Source organism: Cryptomeria japonica, chromosome 5 (assembly GCF_030272615.1).
Source record: "Cryptomeria japonica chromosome 5, Sugi_1.0, whole genome shotgun sequence".
Lineage (NCBI taxonomy): Eukaryota > Viridiplantae > Streptophyta > Pinopsida > Cupressales > Cupressaceae > Cryptomeria > Cryptomeria japonica.
In genome coordinates, this window is record NC_081409.1 from 650,798,843 (window position 1) to 650,819,237 (window position 20,395).

General features: G+C 34.0%; 1 protein-coding gene across 5 annotated transcripts in view; it reads right to left on the minus strand.

Annotated features, from left to right (window-relative positions):
• Positions 1-5,443: 5,443 nt before the first annotated feature.
• LOC131078195 (uncharacterized) overlaps positions 5,444-20,395 on the minus strand; it is a 100,328-nt gene continuing 85,376 nt past the window's right edge. For 2 of the 5 annotated variants that reach the window (XM_058015877.2, XM_058015865.2), the window contains 2 exons: positions 6,121-6,318; positions 5,444-5,943 (listed from right to left, as the gene is read on the minus strand). In XM_058015877.2, coding sequence (XP_057871860.2) covers positions 5,870-5,943; positions 6,121-6,318 — 272 coding nt within the window. In that variant the 3' untranslated portion in view covers positions 5,444-5,869. Of the gene's footprint in view, positions 19,333-20,395 lie in introns of all 5 variants that reach the window. The other 3 variants (XM_058015871.2, XM_058015858.2, XR_009113752.2) reach the window with 2 other exon arrangements.

Genomic DNA, 20,395 nt, shown 5'->3' on the forward strand with positions numbered 1-20,395 from the left:
CCTGCATCAGAGTGGCAAAGACTTGATTCTTCAAGTCATCTATGAGCACCACATCATCTGGTGCACCAACTTGACAACTAGTCTCACAACATGTACGCCCATGGGAGCTCGAACCATCTTCATGTGCAATAGTATCTACCCCAAAGCATATCTGGTAACAGGTGGGACATTGATGAGAGCTAGGCACACTGGAGATAGATGGTCCAACTATTGCACCATCATCTATTGTTGCACCATCATTTGGGCCAAGAGGTTGGGATAACTGTGTCCTATGCTAGATGATGGTGTCAGTCAATGAAGTAGTTGTCTGAAGAGTCCTATCTCTATAGACTCAAGGGCTATAGGGACCGTGACGTGAAAAATAGGTTTCTCAGCTAGTGGTATCCGATTAGGTTGGTTTTGTACCTGCCAAGCACCTTGTCTAATCTAGGTAGAGCCTCCATGTCTACCCTGGAACTCCCTCATATCAAAAATATTGGGCATCTAATTAAGTATGAACTCACAATATAGTTTTCTCAAAAAATATAAAGGCACCTCATAATTATTGCAAGGAGGTCGGTGAAAGACCATCCACCACCTATCCGAAAAATTAGTTTACATGGGCACAAGTTTACACCAATGTATAGGAAACCTCCTTGAATTAAGAGGTAGAGTTTCATTGGTTCAAGAATCAATGAAAAGAGCACATATTTTTGCTTTGTTTCTTTCTTTATTTTTTACTATATCATAGGTTAAGCCATGTGCATAATAGTTGCAACATGAATCCCTATATGTTTTCCAATTAGTTATTTGTTTGGAAAATTTATCTACACTTGTCACCGTTGTTTCTTAGGTTATGGTACGAGATGCACGGTGTTGGTGTTTTGAGGCCTTGAGTCTCGACACTAATTGAGAAATTATGGTCACTCTATTTTGTGCTAGACGACCTAATAAATCCTCTTGCATATTTTGAGAAGGATTTATTGGAGGACTTAGAGTGTTGCCCATCTAAGGGATATCATCAAGGTTTTCTTCAATGTTAACAAGAGGCAAATTTTATTTAGGGGCATTATTTTAAGCATTTGATATCAATTTTAAAAAATTAAAAAAAATGAAAATCCAATAAAATTTAAATAAAAAACAACTAAAAATGTGCAAAGAAATCCTAACTTACCTCTATGATGTTGTGGCATGGTGGATTTGTTGATAGAACTAAAAATATGTATAGGTATTGTTGTCTTTTTTTGAAAGGGTTTCAATCACTATTGTGTCGATCGCAAGTTAGAATGACCTAGTTGGTTGATTTTTTTTTAAATTATAATAAAAAACATAATCACATTACTTTCTTTTAAAATCTTAATTGTGGTTTTATTATAAATTTAACACGTATGTGGTTTCAATTCTTAAACCCCACACACTTTAAGGATTGGAATTTTTGAGTCCTAATACGTTCAGGTTATTTGAAAAATCAAATAACCCACACACGTTACTTGCATTTTTGGATTTTTTTAAGGTGAGTGGCCACTTTTTGGTTCACCATCTTGGTGTACATACCCTTGTCATGCACTATTTCAACCAAGTTGACTGAACCAATTCTTACAACCAAGGCTGTGTGAGTTCTTGCAGTGATAGGTAGAATTCACTTTCAACGAGTTATCAGGTGATTTGATTAGCTTGAGCTATTGGAGAATGTTATTTATATGAAGACTTCTTCAATGCTCAACTAACCATCTTTATTAGTGTTATTTAATATTTTGTTATATCATTGCAAGTGGATATTTATACCTTGGATATAGTTATGTGATATAATCTTAATAAGACACTAGGTTGTTTATGTTTTTTTTAATTATCAATAAATCTCTTCCTAGATAAGAGAAATGAGTGCCATGTAGTTATAGGTAGAGTTATTATTTGAATACTATATATGATTACAAGGAGAATCTAAAAAGGTTAATATTTTTTTTGTCTTTTCAAAGTACAATTCAAGGTTTGAACAAAAACATGTATGGACTTTAGTGATATGAATATAATTTTTTGAGCTAGTTTACTTCATCTCATTGTTCATTTGAGATTCTATTACCCAAGGAGGCCCCCCTTGAGGTAACAAATCTTTGAGTTATGCATATTAGTTTGATATCTTAATTTCATTATTGCACTAAATATATTTGCAGGATAGTATTCTGATTATTGCAGTGACCATCCTACTACAGTGACGTTTTCCTCACTAAAATAGCTTAAGTGTTATTGTTGAATGCTTTGGTATATTTATTTTTTGTTATATTATTTCACTATTGATTGTTATCATTCCCAATTTATTACTTTTAAAAAAATTCCTTTACTGTAATATATTTTGTCAAGTATGACAACAACCTAGATAGAGTCACGGTGCACATGAAATGTAGACCCAATTCAAGTATACATCCTTGGCTTGAAAATTTAAATGTAACTCGTAATCCACAAAGGGTTTCTTAGTATTGAATAGATAATCCTTGAGATATAGATGCTATTGTACCTAGATCACAAGAGGATAAAATAAGCTTTTTAAAAACTACCGTCTATAAGGATTCCTGGAACATCTTGTGGTATGTAGATGAATTTTGAATTAAATCCCAAAGGGAGATATTAGTTGGAGTAGCACCTAGCTACTCAACAAGATCATACTCCTTGACAACATGTTGTGAACGATAAAAGGGTGAAAGAAGAAAAGGTTGAGAAGTAGGAAGAACATTTGAATCTTGCTTCTTGTTGTGGGTGTTATGTTTGAGCTATTGCATTATAATCAAATTGTTGTGAGGCTTGTTTATTCATCATATTTCTTTGAGTGAGTAGTTTTTTCAAGTTTAAGAAATAGTTGATAGGTCTATCTGGATTCTTAACACCTTTTCGAACAAGAATAGATTGTCTTTGAGGTTGAGGGACATCTTGATGAACACGAATAACGATTTTAAGTTTCACATGACTAGAAACATGGATTGCATTGACTTGATTTTGATTGAGCTCTTTACTCACTAAAACTTCATCTTTAGAATAGAGAGCATTGAAAACATTTCTAGTGATATCCTCCTCTTGCACCAAAATATCCTTATGAGTCAAACCAATTTTGGGAGAGGGACAAGCATTATCCACTAATACTTCATCTCTAGAAGAGATGCCATCAAAATGGGTAGTAGGTAAAATGTCATTAAGAGAAGTGAAAACCATATCAATCTCTTGTATGACAATATAATCCTCTTGCACCAAGTTATTCTCATGGAGTAGTTACATTTTACTTAGGTAATGGGGATAATATCTAGTGGGAATCGTAGCCATAAAATTTTAGAATATTTAAGCTATAATAGAATTTGATGTTTGTGTCTTGACTAAACATTCACTACTAAAGTAAATAACTTATTTTATGTCTAACATACTTAAATTGCAAAGAAGTGACCTTACCCAATTTTTTATAAGCCTTTTAAAAAAAATGTTTCTAAAATAATTTAAAAATCATAGCCTAAAGAGATAAATAATGAAAACATATAAAATCTCAATAAATTGGAAAAAACTTAGCGCAAAAGTCTATTTTTTTCCCTAAGAGTGTATCTAACGTATACCTCAAAACCTATAAAAAGGTATATCCAAATTCACAATGAAAATTACAGCGGAAGCAAAAATGTTGACCCAAGTTGTAGCTTTGATACCACTTGTTATGGTTTTTCTTTTAAATAAATGAAAAAAAATGTAAAATAGCAAACCACTTCGAAAGAGAACTTTAATGATTAGATAATAATATATAAATTCAATATTTGGCAATGTGATTGTTTGGAAGAAACATATTCTTCTTATTTATAGGCTTAACTATGTAAGGACACACCCCTTCACCTTAATTGAAAGGGATTAGTGTAATAATTATAGTTAATGTTAAGGTTAAGCATGCCACAAGTGTTTAACTTATTATACTTCTGAATATATAACATATACTTAGGAATATATGATATTGTAATCATAACATATAGAGTTTTCACATGTCAAAGAAAATATTGGTACCGAATAGGTCTATAAGAGTAAATACAACAATGATGGGAGTGTTGAATGACACAAGGCAAGGTTAGTTGCTAAAGGCTTCACACAAAGATATGGAATAAATTATGAAGAGAAATTTGTACTAGTTGCAAGAGAATGGACTATTAGAATGATAGTTTCACTATAAAATTAAAAAAATAAATAGAAAATTCATCACATAGATGTAAAAATGCTTTCTAGAATGGGTACTTTGAATAAGAAGTCTATGTGGAACAACCACAATATTTTGAAATGCAAGGAAAAGAAAATCAAGTCTCCAAATTGGAAAAAGTTTTGCATGGTACGTTAGGATAAAAGTTTTGCAAGGCCTCAAATAAGCACCAATTGCATGGTATGTTAGGATTGTTAGATATTTCAAGTGAAGAGTGAATGTTTACATTATATCTAGTAATATTGAGATAAAAAACAAATTCATAATTGTTTTGATGAGTGAATTTGAAACAAAATATTCAAAGTGAAAATAAAACTTGCTACACAAAATAAAATGTGAAAAAAATTGATATGCTTGATTGTAAACCAATCTCCACTCCAATTGCTCATGGAGCTATGTTTTGTAGAGATGATATTGCTGCAATAGTTGATGAAACAGATTCCAAAAATATTGTCAAAATTCTAATGTTTATAACCCACACAAAACCTAATATTGCTTTTTAGTCTCCTTTTCCCGAAGTATATGACATAGCCATTCGAAATAAATATGAAGGAAGCTAAGGGACTATAGAGGTATTTGAATGATACTCTGATCTTTGGTATTTCATTATTACACTTCTGAAAGGTTTGACATGTTTTTGGCTTCGTTATTCTAATAGGGGAGGTAGTTTGGATATGTGAAAGCCTACATCTGATAATTATTTTTCTTTGCAAAGTACAGTTGCCCTTCCATCCACCAAAGCACGGTACATTGCGATTACTTCGACATGTACATAAACATTATGGCTCAAAATAATTCTAGAAGTTACAAAGAAACAAATTCAATCTACAATGTTTTTTTTTCTTTATTATGATAATATTATGCAATCAAATTGACCAAAAATTCAATTCAATCATAGCAAGACAAAACATTTTGATTTGAAATATCACTAAGGTTCAATCTTTGACACTTCAAGATTATCGATTCGAATTATGAATTCGGATGACAACATCGGAAAGCAAATTCATTGGAAAAGTTTTCAAGAGTTGAAGGTGAAGTCATGAAAGAACCGAGCAAAATTTCAAGGACTGAAAATGTCCCAAAGACCTTCAAAAATCTCAATTACTAACTTATCAAAAAAAACTAGAAAAAATATGAAAATATTTCTTCAATATTTCAAAATTGTTTCTGACCAATTATATTGTCAACCCGGAACATGCTGATAAGTGATGCATTTCACCTTCACTGTCACGTCCAGTTTTTAATTTAGACATCTAATTTTAAATATAATTTGCATTTAAATTAGTTTTAGATTGCATGTTTACATGAGCTGCATGTAAGAAAAATAAATCATTGTTAATTTTTTCTGTTTCTAAATGCAGCTCTCTCTTGCTTTTAAGCAGTTGCAGACTCCAATAATTTGTCTCTGTGCTATTTGAGAAACCTGCAACTGTTGTGTAACAGTTCGTTTGGAAATAATACAAACCATTATCGTGTGTTGAGCAAAAAAATTCTGTGCAGCTTGAATAAAAAAACTATTTGCTATAATTTTGCCTGTATAGAATCAGAAGGCTGAGAATAGTAGAAGACAGTGATAAGTGTGGTGCCGGTTTCCACCATAAATCTTAGAAAAAATGGCTTTATGAACTGAAAATTTACGAGTAATGCCCAAGCATCTTATAAAATCAGCTTAAATTACATTTAAGTGTAATCTCGCGAGGTTTTAAGACAGTAGTCCGCTTCAGCCCTACATGAAAGCCAAGTAAATGATGGCCCTGATCAGACAGAATAAGAGTAATTAGTACCATCACAAAAAGGAAGTAAAAAAATTAGTGACACAGAACATATATAATGGTTTGAGATGCAGGGCTTTTGTATCTTGAGATCTTTTTCCATTTTGCAAAAAGAATAAAATGGCAAAGGGAAATTTTCAGGTAAAGAGGATACAAAACCCTGTAAATCGTTGGCTGACTTTCTCCAAGGCAAAATGGGACTGTTGAAGAAGGCCAGCGAGCTCTCACTTCTCTGCGATGCTAAAGTTGCTCTCATCATTTTCTCATCCCCAGGTAAGAAAGCTCTTCGAGTTTGCCAGCCCCAGGTAAGAAATCTTCTTTTCTCCTCGACATTTTTTATCTCAAAGCCATGTATTACTGTAGGAAACAGGGAAATCACAGTAATACAGAATAGTGGAATATAACAAAACAGAGCATACAAACTAAACTGAACACATCATGTAAATAACAGTATGCTGCAGCATACAAACCAGATTTTCTATTATGAATAATAAGAGTACAAATAAGGAAATCTACAGAGTTCAAAGGTCTGTATCTTGTTCTTCAAAGTTACATCACACAGTTGCACCCAAAATATATTTATAGGATGCCATATAGACAGTGAACAGAGGCGGTTATGAAAACTTGCAATACAAGGCAAATTGAGATAAACAAAAATCAGATTTTCTGCACAGCAATTCAGGATAAGCATAAATCAGATTTTATGCAAGGTCGGAGATAGAAGACAAAACAGAGCATACCCTTTTCCTACCGCAGAGTGCAGACACTGAGGATAATGACAAATCAGATTGCAGCTACAGGGGATAAGATTGTCTTCATCTGTGAGTGACTACGACAGTCTTCGGCATACAAACAGGGAAGAAATTATTTGTTTATTCCAACAATTACTGCTTCCTATTTATTTTGAGCTGTACATAATATGCAAATAAACAGATACAGCATGCCTGGGTAAAATCTTTTATAGAAAATTTAAACCAATAAGAAACTTACTACTTCTGCAGCATTGGAGGAAATGACTACAATGGCTCGACCAAATCGTGTATAATTTAATTATGACTACATTTAGATATCCAAGAACAATTATTCAAGTTAACATGTGCGATTAGCCGATAAAGCTAGCAAGGTTTATATTACCATTCACACACATGTACAGCATTTATACACAGACTGGATGGTATTATAATTATGCAAAGAATGCAAAACATATGTTGGAAAAAATTGGTATGGTTGATTGTAAATCAACCTCCACTCCATTGATGAAGCAGCTTATAAAAGTATTGTCACAAAACTTAATATTGCTTCTTTAGTTTCTCTTTTTTCAAAGTATATGACATAACCATTTGAAATAGAAAAAGGAAGCGAAGAGAATATAGAGATATGTGAATGGGACTTTAAACTTTGGTATTAATTATTACACTCGTGAATTTCTTTTTACCTCTATTATTCTAATAGGGGAGGTAGTTTGAATATCCGAAAGTCCACATTGATAATTATCTTTCTATTGATTTCCATTTGGTTACATGGAATTCAAAGAAGGAAAGTACAGATGCCCTTCCATCCACCAAAGCAGGGTACATTGCAATTACTTCTACAGGTATGTAAAAATTATGGCTCAAAAAAAAATTATGGCTAAAAAAAAATTCAATCTACAATATTTTTTATTATGATAATATTATGCAATCAATTTGATCCAAAATACAATCTAATTACTTTTGATTTGAAATATCACTTCATTTGAGATTTAAATAATAGATTTTGAATTTAAATACATCAATGGTCAAAACAAACTTGCTAATATCAGCAAGACAACTGAAATTCAATCTTTGACACTTAGAGATTATATTGTGAACCCTCTTAACATCAAAGGAGAGCATGCTGATAAGTGATGCATTTCACCTTCACTGTCATGTGCAGGTTTTAGTTTAGACATCTAATTTTAAATATAATTTGCATTTAAATTAGTTTTAGACTGCATGTTTACATGAGCTGCATGTAAAAAATAAAAATTATTGTTAATTTTTCTGTTTCTAAATGCAGCTCTCTGTTGCTTTTAAGCAGCTGCAGACTCCAATAATTTGTCTCTGTGCTGTTTGAGAAAACTGTAAAAACTGTTGTGTAATAGTTCATTTGGAAATAATACAGACCATTATTGTGCGTTGACCAAAAAATATCTGTGCAGCTTGAATAAAAATTTATTTGCTATAATTTTTTTTATCATTCAGAGGGTCTTCATAGAATCAGAAGGCTGGGAATGATAAAAGACGGGGATGATTGTGGTGCCGGTTTCCACTATAATTCTTTAGAAAAAATGGCTTTATGAACAGAAAATTTACGTGTAATGCCCAAGCATCATATAAAATCAGCTTAGATTACATTTAAGTGTAATCTCACGAGGTTTTAAGACTTTAGTGAAGATAAGTTCGATATGTTCAAGATTAGAATGATGCGCTGGAGATTGCTATGTTGGAGATCAAGGCTGTGATGAAAACTACTAAGAATGTGTTTTTGTTTTGTTAAAAAATAGTAGTTTGGCAACTGCTATGATAAACATTAATCTTGTTTCTGATTTTTAGAAATTGTTGTCTATGCAATGGTTTTTATCTTTAGAAACTGCTATCTAGGCAGTAGAAAATTGTTATTAGTTTTTAGTTTTTATTCTTGTTTAATAGGTTCTAGTAGTTTATAAATGTAATCACTGTTATTGTAATTTTGATTAAATTTTTCATATGAATAATATTTGGTCTTCTTCTTAGTTGATGATACGTATTTTGTGAATGTATTTTAAATTATTATAATCTTTCATTTGATATTAGAGCAGGTTGCAAGATTTCTGATTTGTGCAGGTAGCAAGGTTAGAGAAACGGTTATCTCTAGATGGCTAATAACAAAGATTTACCATTTACACTTTCATTGTTTACCAGATACGGAGTATCAAAATGAAAATCCTACTATTATCCGAAAAACTCTAGGAATTAGTTGAAGGAGGATACCTAGTTCTTGTAGATCAGAATGCATTGAATGCATGGACACCACAACAAAAAATTGAGTTGAAAGAAGACAAAAAGAAGGACAACAAAGCTCTTTTCACTATTCAATCTACATTGGATGTTTCAATTTTCTCTTGAATTGCATGTATGATAAAATCAAAGGACACATGGGATACTCTTGGTAAAACTTCAAACTTTTCGAAGAGAATTTAAAAATTTGAGGATGAAGGAATTTGAGTCCGTTCATGAATTTATTACTAGGATTCAAGATATTGTGAATTATCTTAGGACTCAAAGAGAAACTACAATAGAATAGGAAATTGTAGAAAATTTTTTGAGATCTCTTCCTTCTAAATTTGATCCAATGGTGATAGCCATTGAAAAAAGTAAAGATCTAACTACTTTTCAAGTTGGAGAATTGATTGGTTCTTTGTAATCTCATGAGCAGTGCATATGTAGCTATGAAAAGTTTTGTGCAAGCTTTTCAGTCTTTTGTCAACATTGAAGAGAAATTTAAATTTGCTCTCTCTCACAATACTAAATCTTAAGGTTGTTGTTGGTAATTAGGGCTGGCGGATTCCAATTGCCTTGGGCAACATTGGAATCCGCCTCCATCATATGGGGTCAGGCCCAATACCTCTCGGCTCACCTAAAAGGCTTCCATGCTTCACCCAAACCCAACTCGCCTCCTTGATAGGGCCGACCCTATTTCAATTCACTTAAAAGGAATTAAAATAAATAAAATGTTCAATTGCAAAGAAGGCCGACATAATTAAGAAGTAATATGACTCCTATAAATGTATCATATACTTCTCATTATCATCATTCAATTTTCATGTAATGCAAAATATATTCGGTTAAAGGGAAAGTCATAGTAAGGAAGATAGGAGATAGCGAACTTCATTAGATAGCAGCAGATCTCTAAATAGGAGACAGCCAACTTCACCAGATGGCAGCAGATCTCTAAATAGGAGACAGCCAACTTCACCAGATGGCAGCAGATCTCTAATAGGAAACAACGAACTTCATTAGATAGCAGCAGATCTCTAATTGAAGACAGCGAACTTCATAAAAGGCAACAGACCATCTCCAAAATATAGAGAACTCCATTGAAGGACTGTGAGCTACTTGAAAGGTGCTGCTACCCTTGCTACGCATAGAAAAATCTGATGAGGAGGACTGCAAATCATAATCTTCATTAGCAAACTAATTGTGAAGGCTTCTCTCTCTTCTTCCTTGTGACTGCAACCTCTATACTCCAGATAAGTGTATAATGTTCAGTTGAATTCAAAATCATAATCAGATCTGAGGATCCTTTGGTTGGGTTTTTCCTCCTAGGAGGTTTTCCCAGGGAAACTGTGCTTTGTCCTTGTGCATTTCATTTCCTTTATTATGCTTAAGTCTGGAAAACAATAAATTAATTAACCTAGTCTAAACTAATTTTGATTTTTTGAGTTTTATTCAATCTGAAAGTACTAAAAATAACATGGTATCAGAGCTAATTGGTTAGATCAATCTTCAGATTTAAAATTCAGTACACCTTTATTTTCAGATTGTTGTAGCTTTTGCAAATTAGGTCAATGGGGCTGAAAGTTGAAGATAGGTTTGATGGGAATCTAAATTTTACTGCATGGAAAGTTCGAATCAAGTTGGCTCTTGAGGAAGAAGATCTTCTCCAATTCATAGAAGCGAAAGAGCTAATTGAGCCTTCGGATGCAGCTAAGTTGAAACAATTCAAAAAGGATGCTGTCAAGGCCAAGAAGATTCTCATTGAATCAGTCAAAGACCACCTCGTCACCTCTATTGCCTCATTCACCACTGCAAGGGAAATGTTCAGTCATCTACAAGGTACATGTGAAGTTAATAATCTTAGTAGGGCAATTACGTTAAGACAACAACTATTTAATATCAAAATGGCTAAAGAAGATTCTGTTATTTCCTACTTCATGAAAATTTCAGAACTAAAGAATTAGCTAGGTTTAATTGGCCATAACATGGAAGACAAAAACCTTGTCATGATTGCCCTTAATGGTCTACCTCACTCATGGGAGTCATTTATCCAAACCATAAGTGGCCGGTCTGAGTTACCTTCTCTTGATCGCCTTAAGAATGATTGCATCCAAGAAGAGTTTCGCCTCATCACAAGGAGTTAATCCAGGAGCCCCCATGTAAATGATCATCATATGCTTGCAGCTCAATGCAAGAAAAGGGGAAATTGGAAGCAACCTTATCCTAAAAGAAATAGGGAATCCAGATCATTTAGTCCCCAACACCCTTGGAAGAAACCAAGAGATACTTCGCGTGTGCGATGTTTTAGATGTGACAAATTTGGTCACTATGCTAAGGAATGTCAGTTTAACCCTAACCAAAGTGAAGCAAACCTAAATGAAGTCTCAGAACAAAATGATGACTTCTTATTCATCTCCGCTCTATCTAGCAGTGTTCCCTCAGATAGTAAAACATGGTTGATTGACAGTGGTGCCTCCAGACACATCACAGGTTACTGTGATCATCTTTCAGGCCTAGTAGAAAAGGATACCAGCCTTCACGTGGTAATTGGTGATGACGCTCGTTATTCCGTAAGAGGTTCTAGCTCTACTTCTCTAAAATTAGATTCTGGTATTTCCTTGCATCTCAGTGATATATTGTTTGTTCTTGGAATTAAAAGAAACCTAATTTCCATTTCTGCTCTAGAAGATAAAGGTTATCAAATTGCATTTTCTGAGGGAAAAGTTCTAGCTTGGTCTAAGAAAGATAATTTTAAATCTGCTCGTATAATTGGCCATAGATATGATAGTCTTTATAAGCTCTCTACTAACCCTATTCAAGCCCTCATTAATGAGGCTCCGGAATCCTGTGAGTTATGGCATAGAAGACTTGGACATCTACATTATCAAGCCCTTCCATCCCTTGAAAGGTTAGTTAAAGGTATGCCTGAACTCAGTCAAATTCATGATATCACTTGTAAAGGTTGTGCTATTGGTAAGAATGTTAAAAGTCCATTTCATAAAAGTGAAAATAGAGCTAAAGACAAACTAGAACTTGTTCACTCTGATTTATGTGGTCCTATGTCTATAGCATCTCCTAGTGGATTCCTTTATTATGTAATCTTCATAGATGATTTCTCTAGGAAAACTTGGATCTACTTCTTGAAATCTAAAGAATCTGATGAAGTCTTAAGTAAATTTAAGGAGTTTATAGCATTAACTGAAAACTTCTCTGGTAAAAGAATCAAATGTTTAAGGTCTGACAATGGAGGTGAAAACACCTCCGGTAGCTTTCATGATTTTTGTGTTGAGTTAGGAATTAAGAGGGAGTTTTGTGTTCCATACAATCTTCAACAAAATGGTGTTGCTGAAAGAAAGAATAGGACCATTGTGGAGGCTGCAAAGGCTATGATCCACAATCAAGACTTGCAGAATTTTCTATGGGCCGAGGCTTCTAGAACAACAGTATATATCCAGAATAGATGTCCTCATCGTGCTCTAAAGAACATGACCCCGGAAGAAGCCTTCACGGGATCCAAACCAAACATTAGTCACCTCAGAATCTTTGGAAGTCCCATCTATGTTCATGTGCCCAAGGAAAAGCGATCAAAGTTGGAACCCTCCGGAAAGAAAGGCATGCTAGTCGGATACAGTGAATCCTCCAAGGCTTTCAGGATTTACATCCCAGGTCAAAGGTACGTTGAGGTAAGTAGGGATGTTACATTTGAAGAAGACATTGCTTTTAAGAAATTGAAAGGTTTTTGTGTTATTGATGAATCTAATGATAATCAAAATATAAACGTTGATGCTAACCCTGAGATTCAGAGGGAGCAAGTTGAACCTCCACCTCAAGATGATCATGATTATCCTTCAGAACCCATGAATCCCACTGATATTCCTAGTGACATTGTCGTTACCAAAAAGAGGCTACTTTGGGTAAGAAACACCATTCAAGAAACTCAAAGATTTGCTGCTCCAAGTAGCACCTTCCGTGAAACTAAGAGACCTTAGGTATTTTCCAACTACGTTTATTTAATGTGTAATCTCATTGAAACTGAACCTTGCAATGTTGAAGAAGCCTTAAGTCATCATGCCTGGAAGCTTGCTATGGATGAAGAATATCAGTTAATCATCAAGAATGATGTATGGGACCTTGTGCCCAGACCCAAAGGTAAATCTGTTGTTTCCTCTAAATGGTTATTTAAAATTAAACATAATGTCGATGGTAGTATTGAAAAATATAAAGCTAGATTTGTAGCGCGTGGCTTTTCCCAAAAAGAAGGCATAGACTATGAAAAAACATTTGCTCCTGTTGCTAGATATACTTCCATTAGAACAATAATTGCTATTGCTACTGCTAAATGTTGAAAACTACATCAGATGGATGTTAAGACTACATTTCTCAATGGTGTCATTGAGGAAGAAGTCTATATTGAGCAACCTGAGGGATATGAGATTCAGGATAGATTAACCCATGTGTGTAGGTTAAAGAAAGCTCTGTATGGTCTTAAACAAGCTCCTCGTGCTTGGTATGAAAGAATTGATAAATATTTGCTAAGTCTAGGCTTTCGTAAAAATGATGCTGACCCTAACATTTACTTTAAAGTAGCCAATGATGAAATGCTAATTCTAGTTCTTTATGTGGATGATTTATTTCTTACTAGTAAAGATGAACTTATTATTAGATGCAAGAAAGAACTAGCTTCAGAATTTGAAATGAAAGATTTAGGTCTAATGCATTATTTCCTAGGTCAAGAAGTATGGCAAAGATCTAACGAAATTTTTCTAAGTCAAGGGAAATATGCTATTGACATTTTGAAAAGATTTAGAATGATGGATTGTAAACCAATGTCTATTCCTATGGAATCTAACTTAAAGAAGTTAAATGTTTCTACAGCTAACTCTAAATTTGCAAATCCATCCAAGTACCGATAATTGATTGGATCACTGATGTATCTAGTTAACACTAGACCAGACATATGTTTTGCTATAAATGCTCTTAGCCAATTCATGAGTTTGCCCAAGCATGTTCACCTTGTTGCAGCCAAGCATATCCTAAGATACTTGCGGGGCACAGTTGGTTTTGGGCTGAAGTATCCACTTAACACTCCAATAACCTTGGAAGGTTATTCTGATGCAGACTGGGCTGGAAGCGTCAAAGACAGGAAAAGCACCTCTTATATTTGTTTTAGCTTGGGTTCTACAGTGATCTCTTAGGCTTGCAGAAAACAATCCTCAATGGCATTGAGTACTGTTGAAGTTGGGTATATTGTAGCAAGTGTAGCGTCCAGAGAAGCAGTGTGGCTTCATAAGCTTCTTGCTAGGCTGTTTGATCAGCCATGGGATCCTACAGTTATTCACTATGATAACCAGAGTTGTATTAAAATGTCTATCAATCCAATGTTTCATGACAGGTCAAAACATGTGGAAACCCATTATCATTTTATTCGGGATATGGTGCAAAGAGGTTCTATTTAGCTGAAGTATGTCAGCACTGATGAGCAGGTTGCAGATATTCTTACCAAGCCTCTATCCAAAGTGAAGTTTGCGTACTTCAGGGATAGACTTGGTATTGTGGAAAATGAAACTCCGATTGAGAGGGAGTCTCAATTTCAGTGATACTTTGTATTGTATAAAACCACTCTCTATAGGCAATGTAAGGTGGTATTGTAAACTTCTCAGGGAGAAGTATAATTCTTAACCATCCTCTGCTGGCAATGTAAGATGGTATTGTAAATGTAAACCACCCTCTGCGGGCAATGTAAGGTGGTATTGTAAACTTCTCAGGGAGAAGTGTAATTATTAACCATCCTTTGCGGGCAATGTAAGATGGTATTGTAAAACTTCTCAGGGAGAAGTGTAGCTGTTAAACCATCCTTTGCGGGCAATGTAAGATGGTATTGTAACATTTGACCATCCTCTGCGGGCAATGTAAGATGGTAGAAAAGGATCCTCTCCACCCTCTGTGAGCAATGCAAGGTGGATCCAGTCTATGCTTGTGTGCAAGCTGGAAGATTATGATTATGATTCTATTCCCTAATTAAGAGGGAGTGTTGTTGGTAATTAGGGCTGGCGGATTCCAATTGCCTTGGGCAACATTGGAATCCGCCTCCATCATATAGGGCCAGGCCCAATACCTCTCGGCTCACCTAAAAGGCTTCCACGCTTCACCCAAACCCAACTCGCCTCCTTGATAGGGCCGATCCTATTTCAATTCACTTAAAAGGAATTAAAATAAATAAAATGTTCAATTGCAAAGAAGACCGACATAATTAAGGAGTAATATGACTCCTATAAATGTATCATATACTTCTCATTATCATCATTCAGTTTTCATGTAATGCAAAATATATTCGACGAAAGCGAAAGTCATAGTAAGGCAAATAGGAGATAGCGAACTTCATTAGATAGCAGCAGATCTCTAAATAGGAGACAGCGAACTTCACCAGATGGCAGCAAATCTCTAATAGGAAACAGCGAACTTCATTAGACAACAGCAGATCTCTAATTGAAGACAGCGAACTTCATAAAAGGCAGCAGACCATCTCCAGAATATAGAGAACTCCATTGAAGGACTATGAGCTACTTGAAAGGTGTTGCTACCCTTGCTACACACAGAAAAATCCGATGAGGAGGACTGCAAATCATAATCTTCGTTAGCAAACATATTGTGAAGGCTTCTATATCTTCTCCTTGTGACTGCAACCTCTATACTCCAGATAAGTGTATAATGTTCAGTTGAATTCAAAATCATAATCAGATCTGAGGATCCTTTGGTTGGGTTTTTCCTCCTAGGAGGTTTTCCCAAGGTAACTGTGCTTTGTCCTTGTGCATTTCATTTCCTTTATTATGCCTAAGTCTGGAAAACAATAAATTAATTAACCTAGTCTAAACTAATTCTTATTTTCTGAGTTTTATTCAATCTGAAAGTACTAAAAATAACAAAGGTCAATCTTCTAGTAATAACAGAGGAAGAGTTAGAGGAAATAATAGAGGAAGAGGAAAAATTTCTATGGATCAAAGGAGTATCTAATGTAAATATTGTGAAAGACATGCGCACTGTGAATCTAAGTGCAAAAAGAAGAAATTTGACTTGAATAAGTCAAGAGCAAATTTTACAGAAGAGTCTTTTGAAGAAAAGCATTCTACATTCTTCACGTGTAATTTGGCAAAAGAAAACCAAGAGGATGTCTAGTTCTTAGACAGTGGTTGTTCAAATCGCATGACAGATAAATCTGATCTCTTTGAGATAATGGTGTTTCTCTTCTCCCTACGAGCTCAAGTGGAAGTTCAAGCTCTAGTTGTAGTCCACGTTCACCTAGTTCTTCTAATAGAACAAATTCAAGTGAAGTTTCACCTCTAGCTTCACCTCCAACATCAACTCAAAGAAAGGTACGAAGTTTGGTTCATATTTATCAAAAGATTCTAAATATAAATTCAGTTGTTAATTTTTCTTTTCTTAGTATAATTCAAGTTGAACCTTTTGTGTATGAAGAAACATCAAAAAACCAATATGGGTTAATGCTATGAATGATGAGATGAATTCCATTCATAAAAGTAATACTTGGGAATCAGTGCAACTTCCCAAAGGTAAGCAAGTGATTGGTATGAAATAGATATATAAAATCAAATATCATGTAGATGGTTCAATGGAAAGATATAAGACAAGACTAGTTGCCAAAGGGTTTGCAAAAACTCCTGGAGTGGCTAGACTTTGATACCGTCAAGACTATATTGGCTATTGCAACACAATACAAGTGGCCAATATTTCAGATGGATGTGAAATTAGCATTCTTGAATGGTTATCTAGATAAGGAAGTTTGTGTGGAACGACCAATGGGTTATGAAGTTCTAGGAAAAAAACACACAGTCTACAAGTTGAAGAAAACCCTTTATGGGTTGAAGCAAGCTCCTTGTGCTTGGTATACTAGGATTGATAGTTATTTTATGAAGAAGGGATTCAATAGAAGCCACTCAAAGCCTACCTTGTATGTCCAACATATTGGTAATAATATTCTCATAGTTTGCCTTTATGTTGATGATCTTATTTATACAGGTAACAACAAAGCTTCTCATGGAGAAGTTTTAAGTAGAAATGAAATAAGAATTTGAAATGTCAAATTTGGGACTCATGCACTATTTTCTTGTTGTGAAAGTACACCAAACATCAAATGGTATATATATTTACCAAACCAAGTATGTAGCTGATGGAAGATTAACCAAGGAAGATGGAAGTCCCAAGGTTAATGCTACTTTGTATAAAAGTTTGATTGGTAGCCTGATGTATCTCACAACTAGTACACCTAATGTTATGTACGGTATGAGGCTCATCTCTCGGTTCATGTAAGATCCACATGAGACTCGTTAGCAAGTTGCTAAAAGAATTATGAGGTATGTGAGTGGTACACAAAATTTTGCATTCATTATACTCCCACTGAAAAGTTTGAGCTAATTGGTTACACAAATTTTGATTGGGCTGGTTTAGTGGATGATAAAAAATCTACATCTAACTATGTTTTTCAACTTGGTTCTAGAGTTGTCTCTTGGAGTTGTGGATGGAATATCTTTGAAATCTTATGGAGCAAGATCCAGATTTATTTCAACATCCTCAATAGAGTACTTCGAAAATGCACACATTGAAAACCAAAATCTAAGCTAATAATATACATGCATGCTATAAACTATTCCATTGCACTTCTATCAACCAAGATCTTGTGCTCAAAAAATGATGCTCTCAAAAGCACACGCACAAGAAGCTATGGTGAATTAAGATTTGAAATATGATGGATGCAAAATAAAAATGCTAGAATACAAAAACGTACGCTTCAATGCTAAATTGCCAGATTGCATGATTGTTTATTAGGATTGAGAAGAATGAGGGAATCCTCTTATATAGAGAAGACCTTAGAAAATGAAGGGATAAGATTAAGAGGTGAAAAGAATAAAGGGTCGGCTAGAATTAAAGGTTGGGTAGAAAACGATAAAATAATAAGAGGATAGTTAAGAAAAATAATAAAATAATGAAAGGGTAGGTAGAGGAAAATTAAGAAATAAATCACATGTCATAGAGTGAAAAAGCTAATGAATTGGGACCAATTAAATATTTATTTAATTTAGGGAAAGGATAATTTAAATAAATAAAAATATTAATTTAAATAGAGAAAGGCTAGAAAAAGGCTAGAAAAAGGGTAAATAAATTAATTAAATAAATAGAAAATTACCTAATTAATAGAAGACTTAAGATAAAATAATTTTAGGTGTCTACAGTCCTAGTAAGAAACAGGGAATTGTGACTCTTTCTTTAGCAAATGTAGAATACATTGCAGCCGCCTCAATAAATTCTCAAGCAGTTTGGATCAAACGAAGATTGACATATCTACATTTGGTTTAGCAATATCCAACCACTATCTATTGTGATAACGACAACACTATTTCCATGATAAAGAATCTTGTGTTTCATACTAGGATAAAGCACATAGAGATCAAACATCATTACATTCATGACTTGTTTCAAGATGGGCAAGTGGAGTTACAGTTTTGTCCTTCACTTGAACAAGTAGTGGATATCTTCATCAATGCTCTTCCTATGTCTAGTTTTATTGCGTTTAGACATCAGTTGGATTGAAGATAAGTTTGATATGCTCAAGATTAGAATGATGTGCTGGAGATTGTTATGTTGGAAATCAAGGTTGTGATGGAAACTACTGAAAATGTGTTTTTGTTTTGTTAATAAAATAGTAGTTTGGAAACTGCTAAGATAAATATTAATCTAGTTTTTTAATTTTTAGAAACTGCTTGTCTAGGCAGTGAAAAATTGTTATTAATTTTTAATTTCTATTCTTGTTTGATAGACTTTAGAAGTCTACAAATGTAATCATCGTTATTGCAATTTTAATTAAGTTTTCTATATGAATAATATTCAGTCTTCTTCTGAGTTGATAATATGTATTTTGTGAGTGTTTTTTAAACTATTATAATCTTTCAATTAGTCTGCTTCATTCCGACATGAAAGCCAAGTAAATGATGTCCCTGATCAAGACATAATAAGAGCAATTAGTACCATCACATAAAAGAAACAGAAAATTAGTGACACAGAATATATATAAAGGTTTGAGGTGCGAGGCTTTTATATCTTGAGATCTTTTTCCATTTTGCAAATAGAATAAAATGGCGGAGAAAAAGTTTCAGCTAAAGAGGATACAAAACCCTTTAAATCATTGGCTGACTTTTGCCAAGGGCAAAATGGGACTGTTGAAGAAGGCCAACGAACTCTCACTTCTCTGCGATGCTAAAGCATTTTCTCACCCACCGGAAAGCTCTTCGAGTTTGCCAGCCCCAGGTAAGAAATCTTCTTTTCTCCTCGACATATTTATCTCAAAGCCATAGATTACTGCTTCCTATTTATTTTGAGCTGTTCAACGTTAGAGTTTTACCAGACACATAATATGCAAATAAACAGATATAGCATGCCTAGATAAAATATTGTATAGAAAATTTAAGCCAATACAAAACTTACTACTTCTGCAGCATTGGAGGAAATGACTACAATGGCTCCACAAAATCTTGTATAGTTTAATTATGACTACATTTAGATATTCAAGAATAATTATTCAAGTTAACATGTGTGATTAGCCGATAAAGCTAGCAAGGTTTATATTACTATTCTCACACATGTACAGCATTTATACACACATTGGATCCAATTATAAGTATAAAAAACCTGCAAGTAAACTAACCACCGAATTGTATTTAAGTAGATTACAAACTAAATAGAGCTACAAGCTTAAATGGCACGAGGTGTGTAAGGAAGGAAATAATTCTATGATGACAAACAGGTTCTAAATAATCACTTCAAACGAATAATGTATCACCCTAATCAATTAAAAATGTTTGAGAGGAAAGAGTTGAGAAGACTGTTCCAATAATTGGAAAGAGAAGATTTTGAGAATAGTTATCATTATATGGTGAGGAGAGCTCCTAATTGTTTATGTTTGAAGTTAGATGATGGTTTTCTTTGTCAATCCAACAGCTAGGCGATGGTCATCGTGGTTGAAATGGAATATTGGCTGGCTTAGTTATTGCTGGAGAGTGTTGGCTATCTTAGTTTTACAAATACATAATATGCAAATAAACAGGTAAAGCATGCCTGAATAAAATCTTGCATAGAAAATTTAAACTGATAAAAAACCTATTACTTCGGCAGCATTGGAGGAAATGACTACAATGGCTACACAAATTCTTGTATAGTTTCATTATGACACCATTTAGATATCCAAGAACAATTATTCAAGTTAACATGCGTAATTAGCGGATAAAGCTAGCAAGGTTTACATTACCATTCACGTAGATTTACAGTATTCATACACAAGATCTCTATCATCACTGTTTTCCCTAAACAGATTGGATCCTATTATAAGTACATAAAACCTGCAAGTGAACTGACCACCTAATTATATCCAA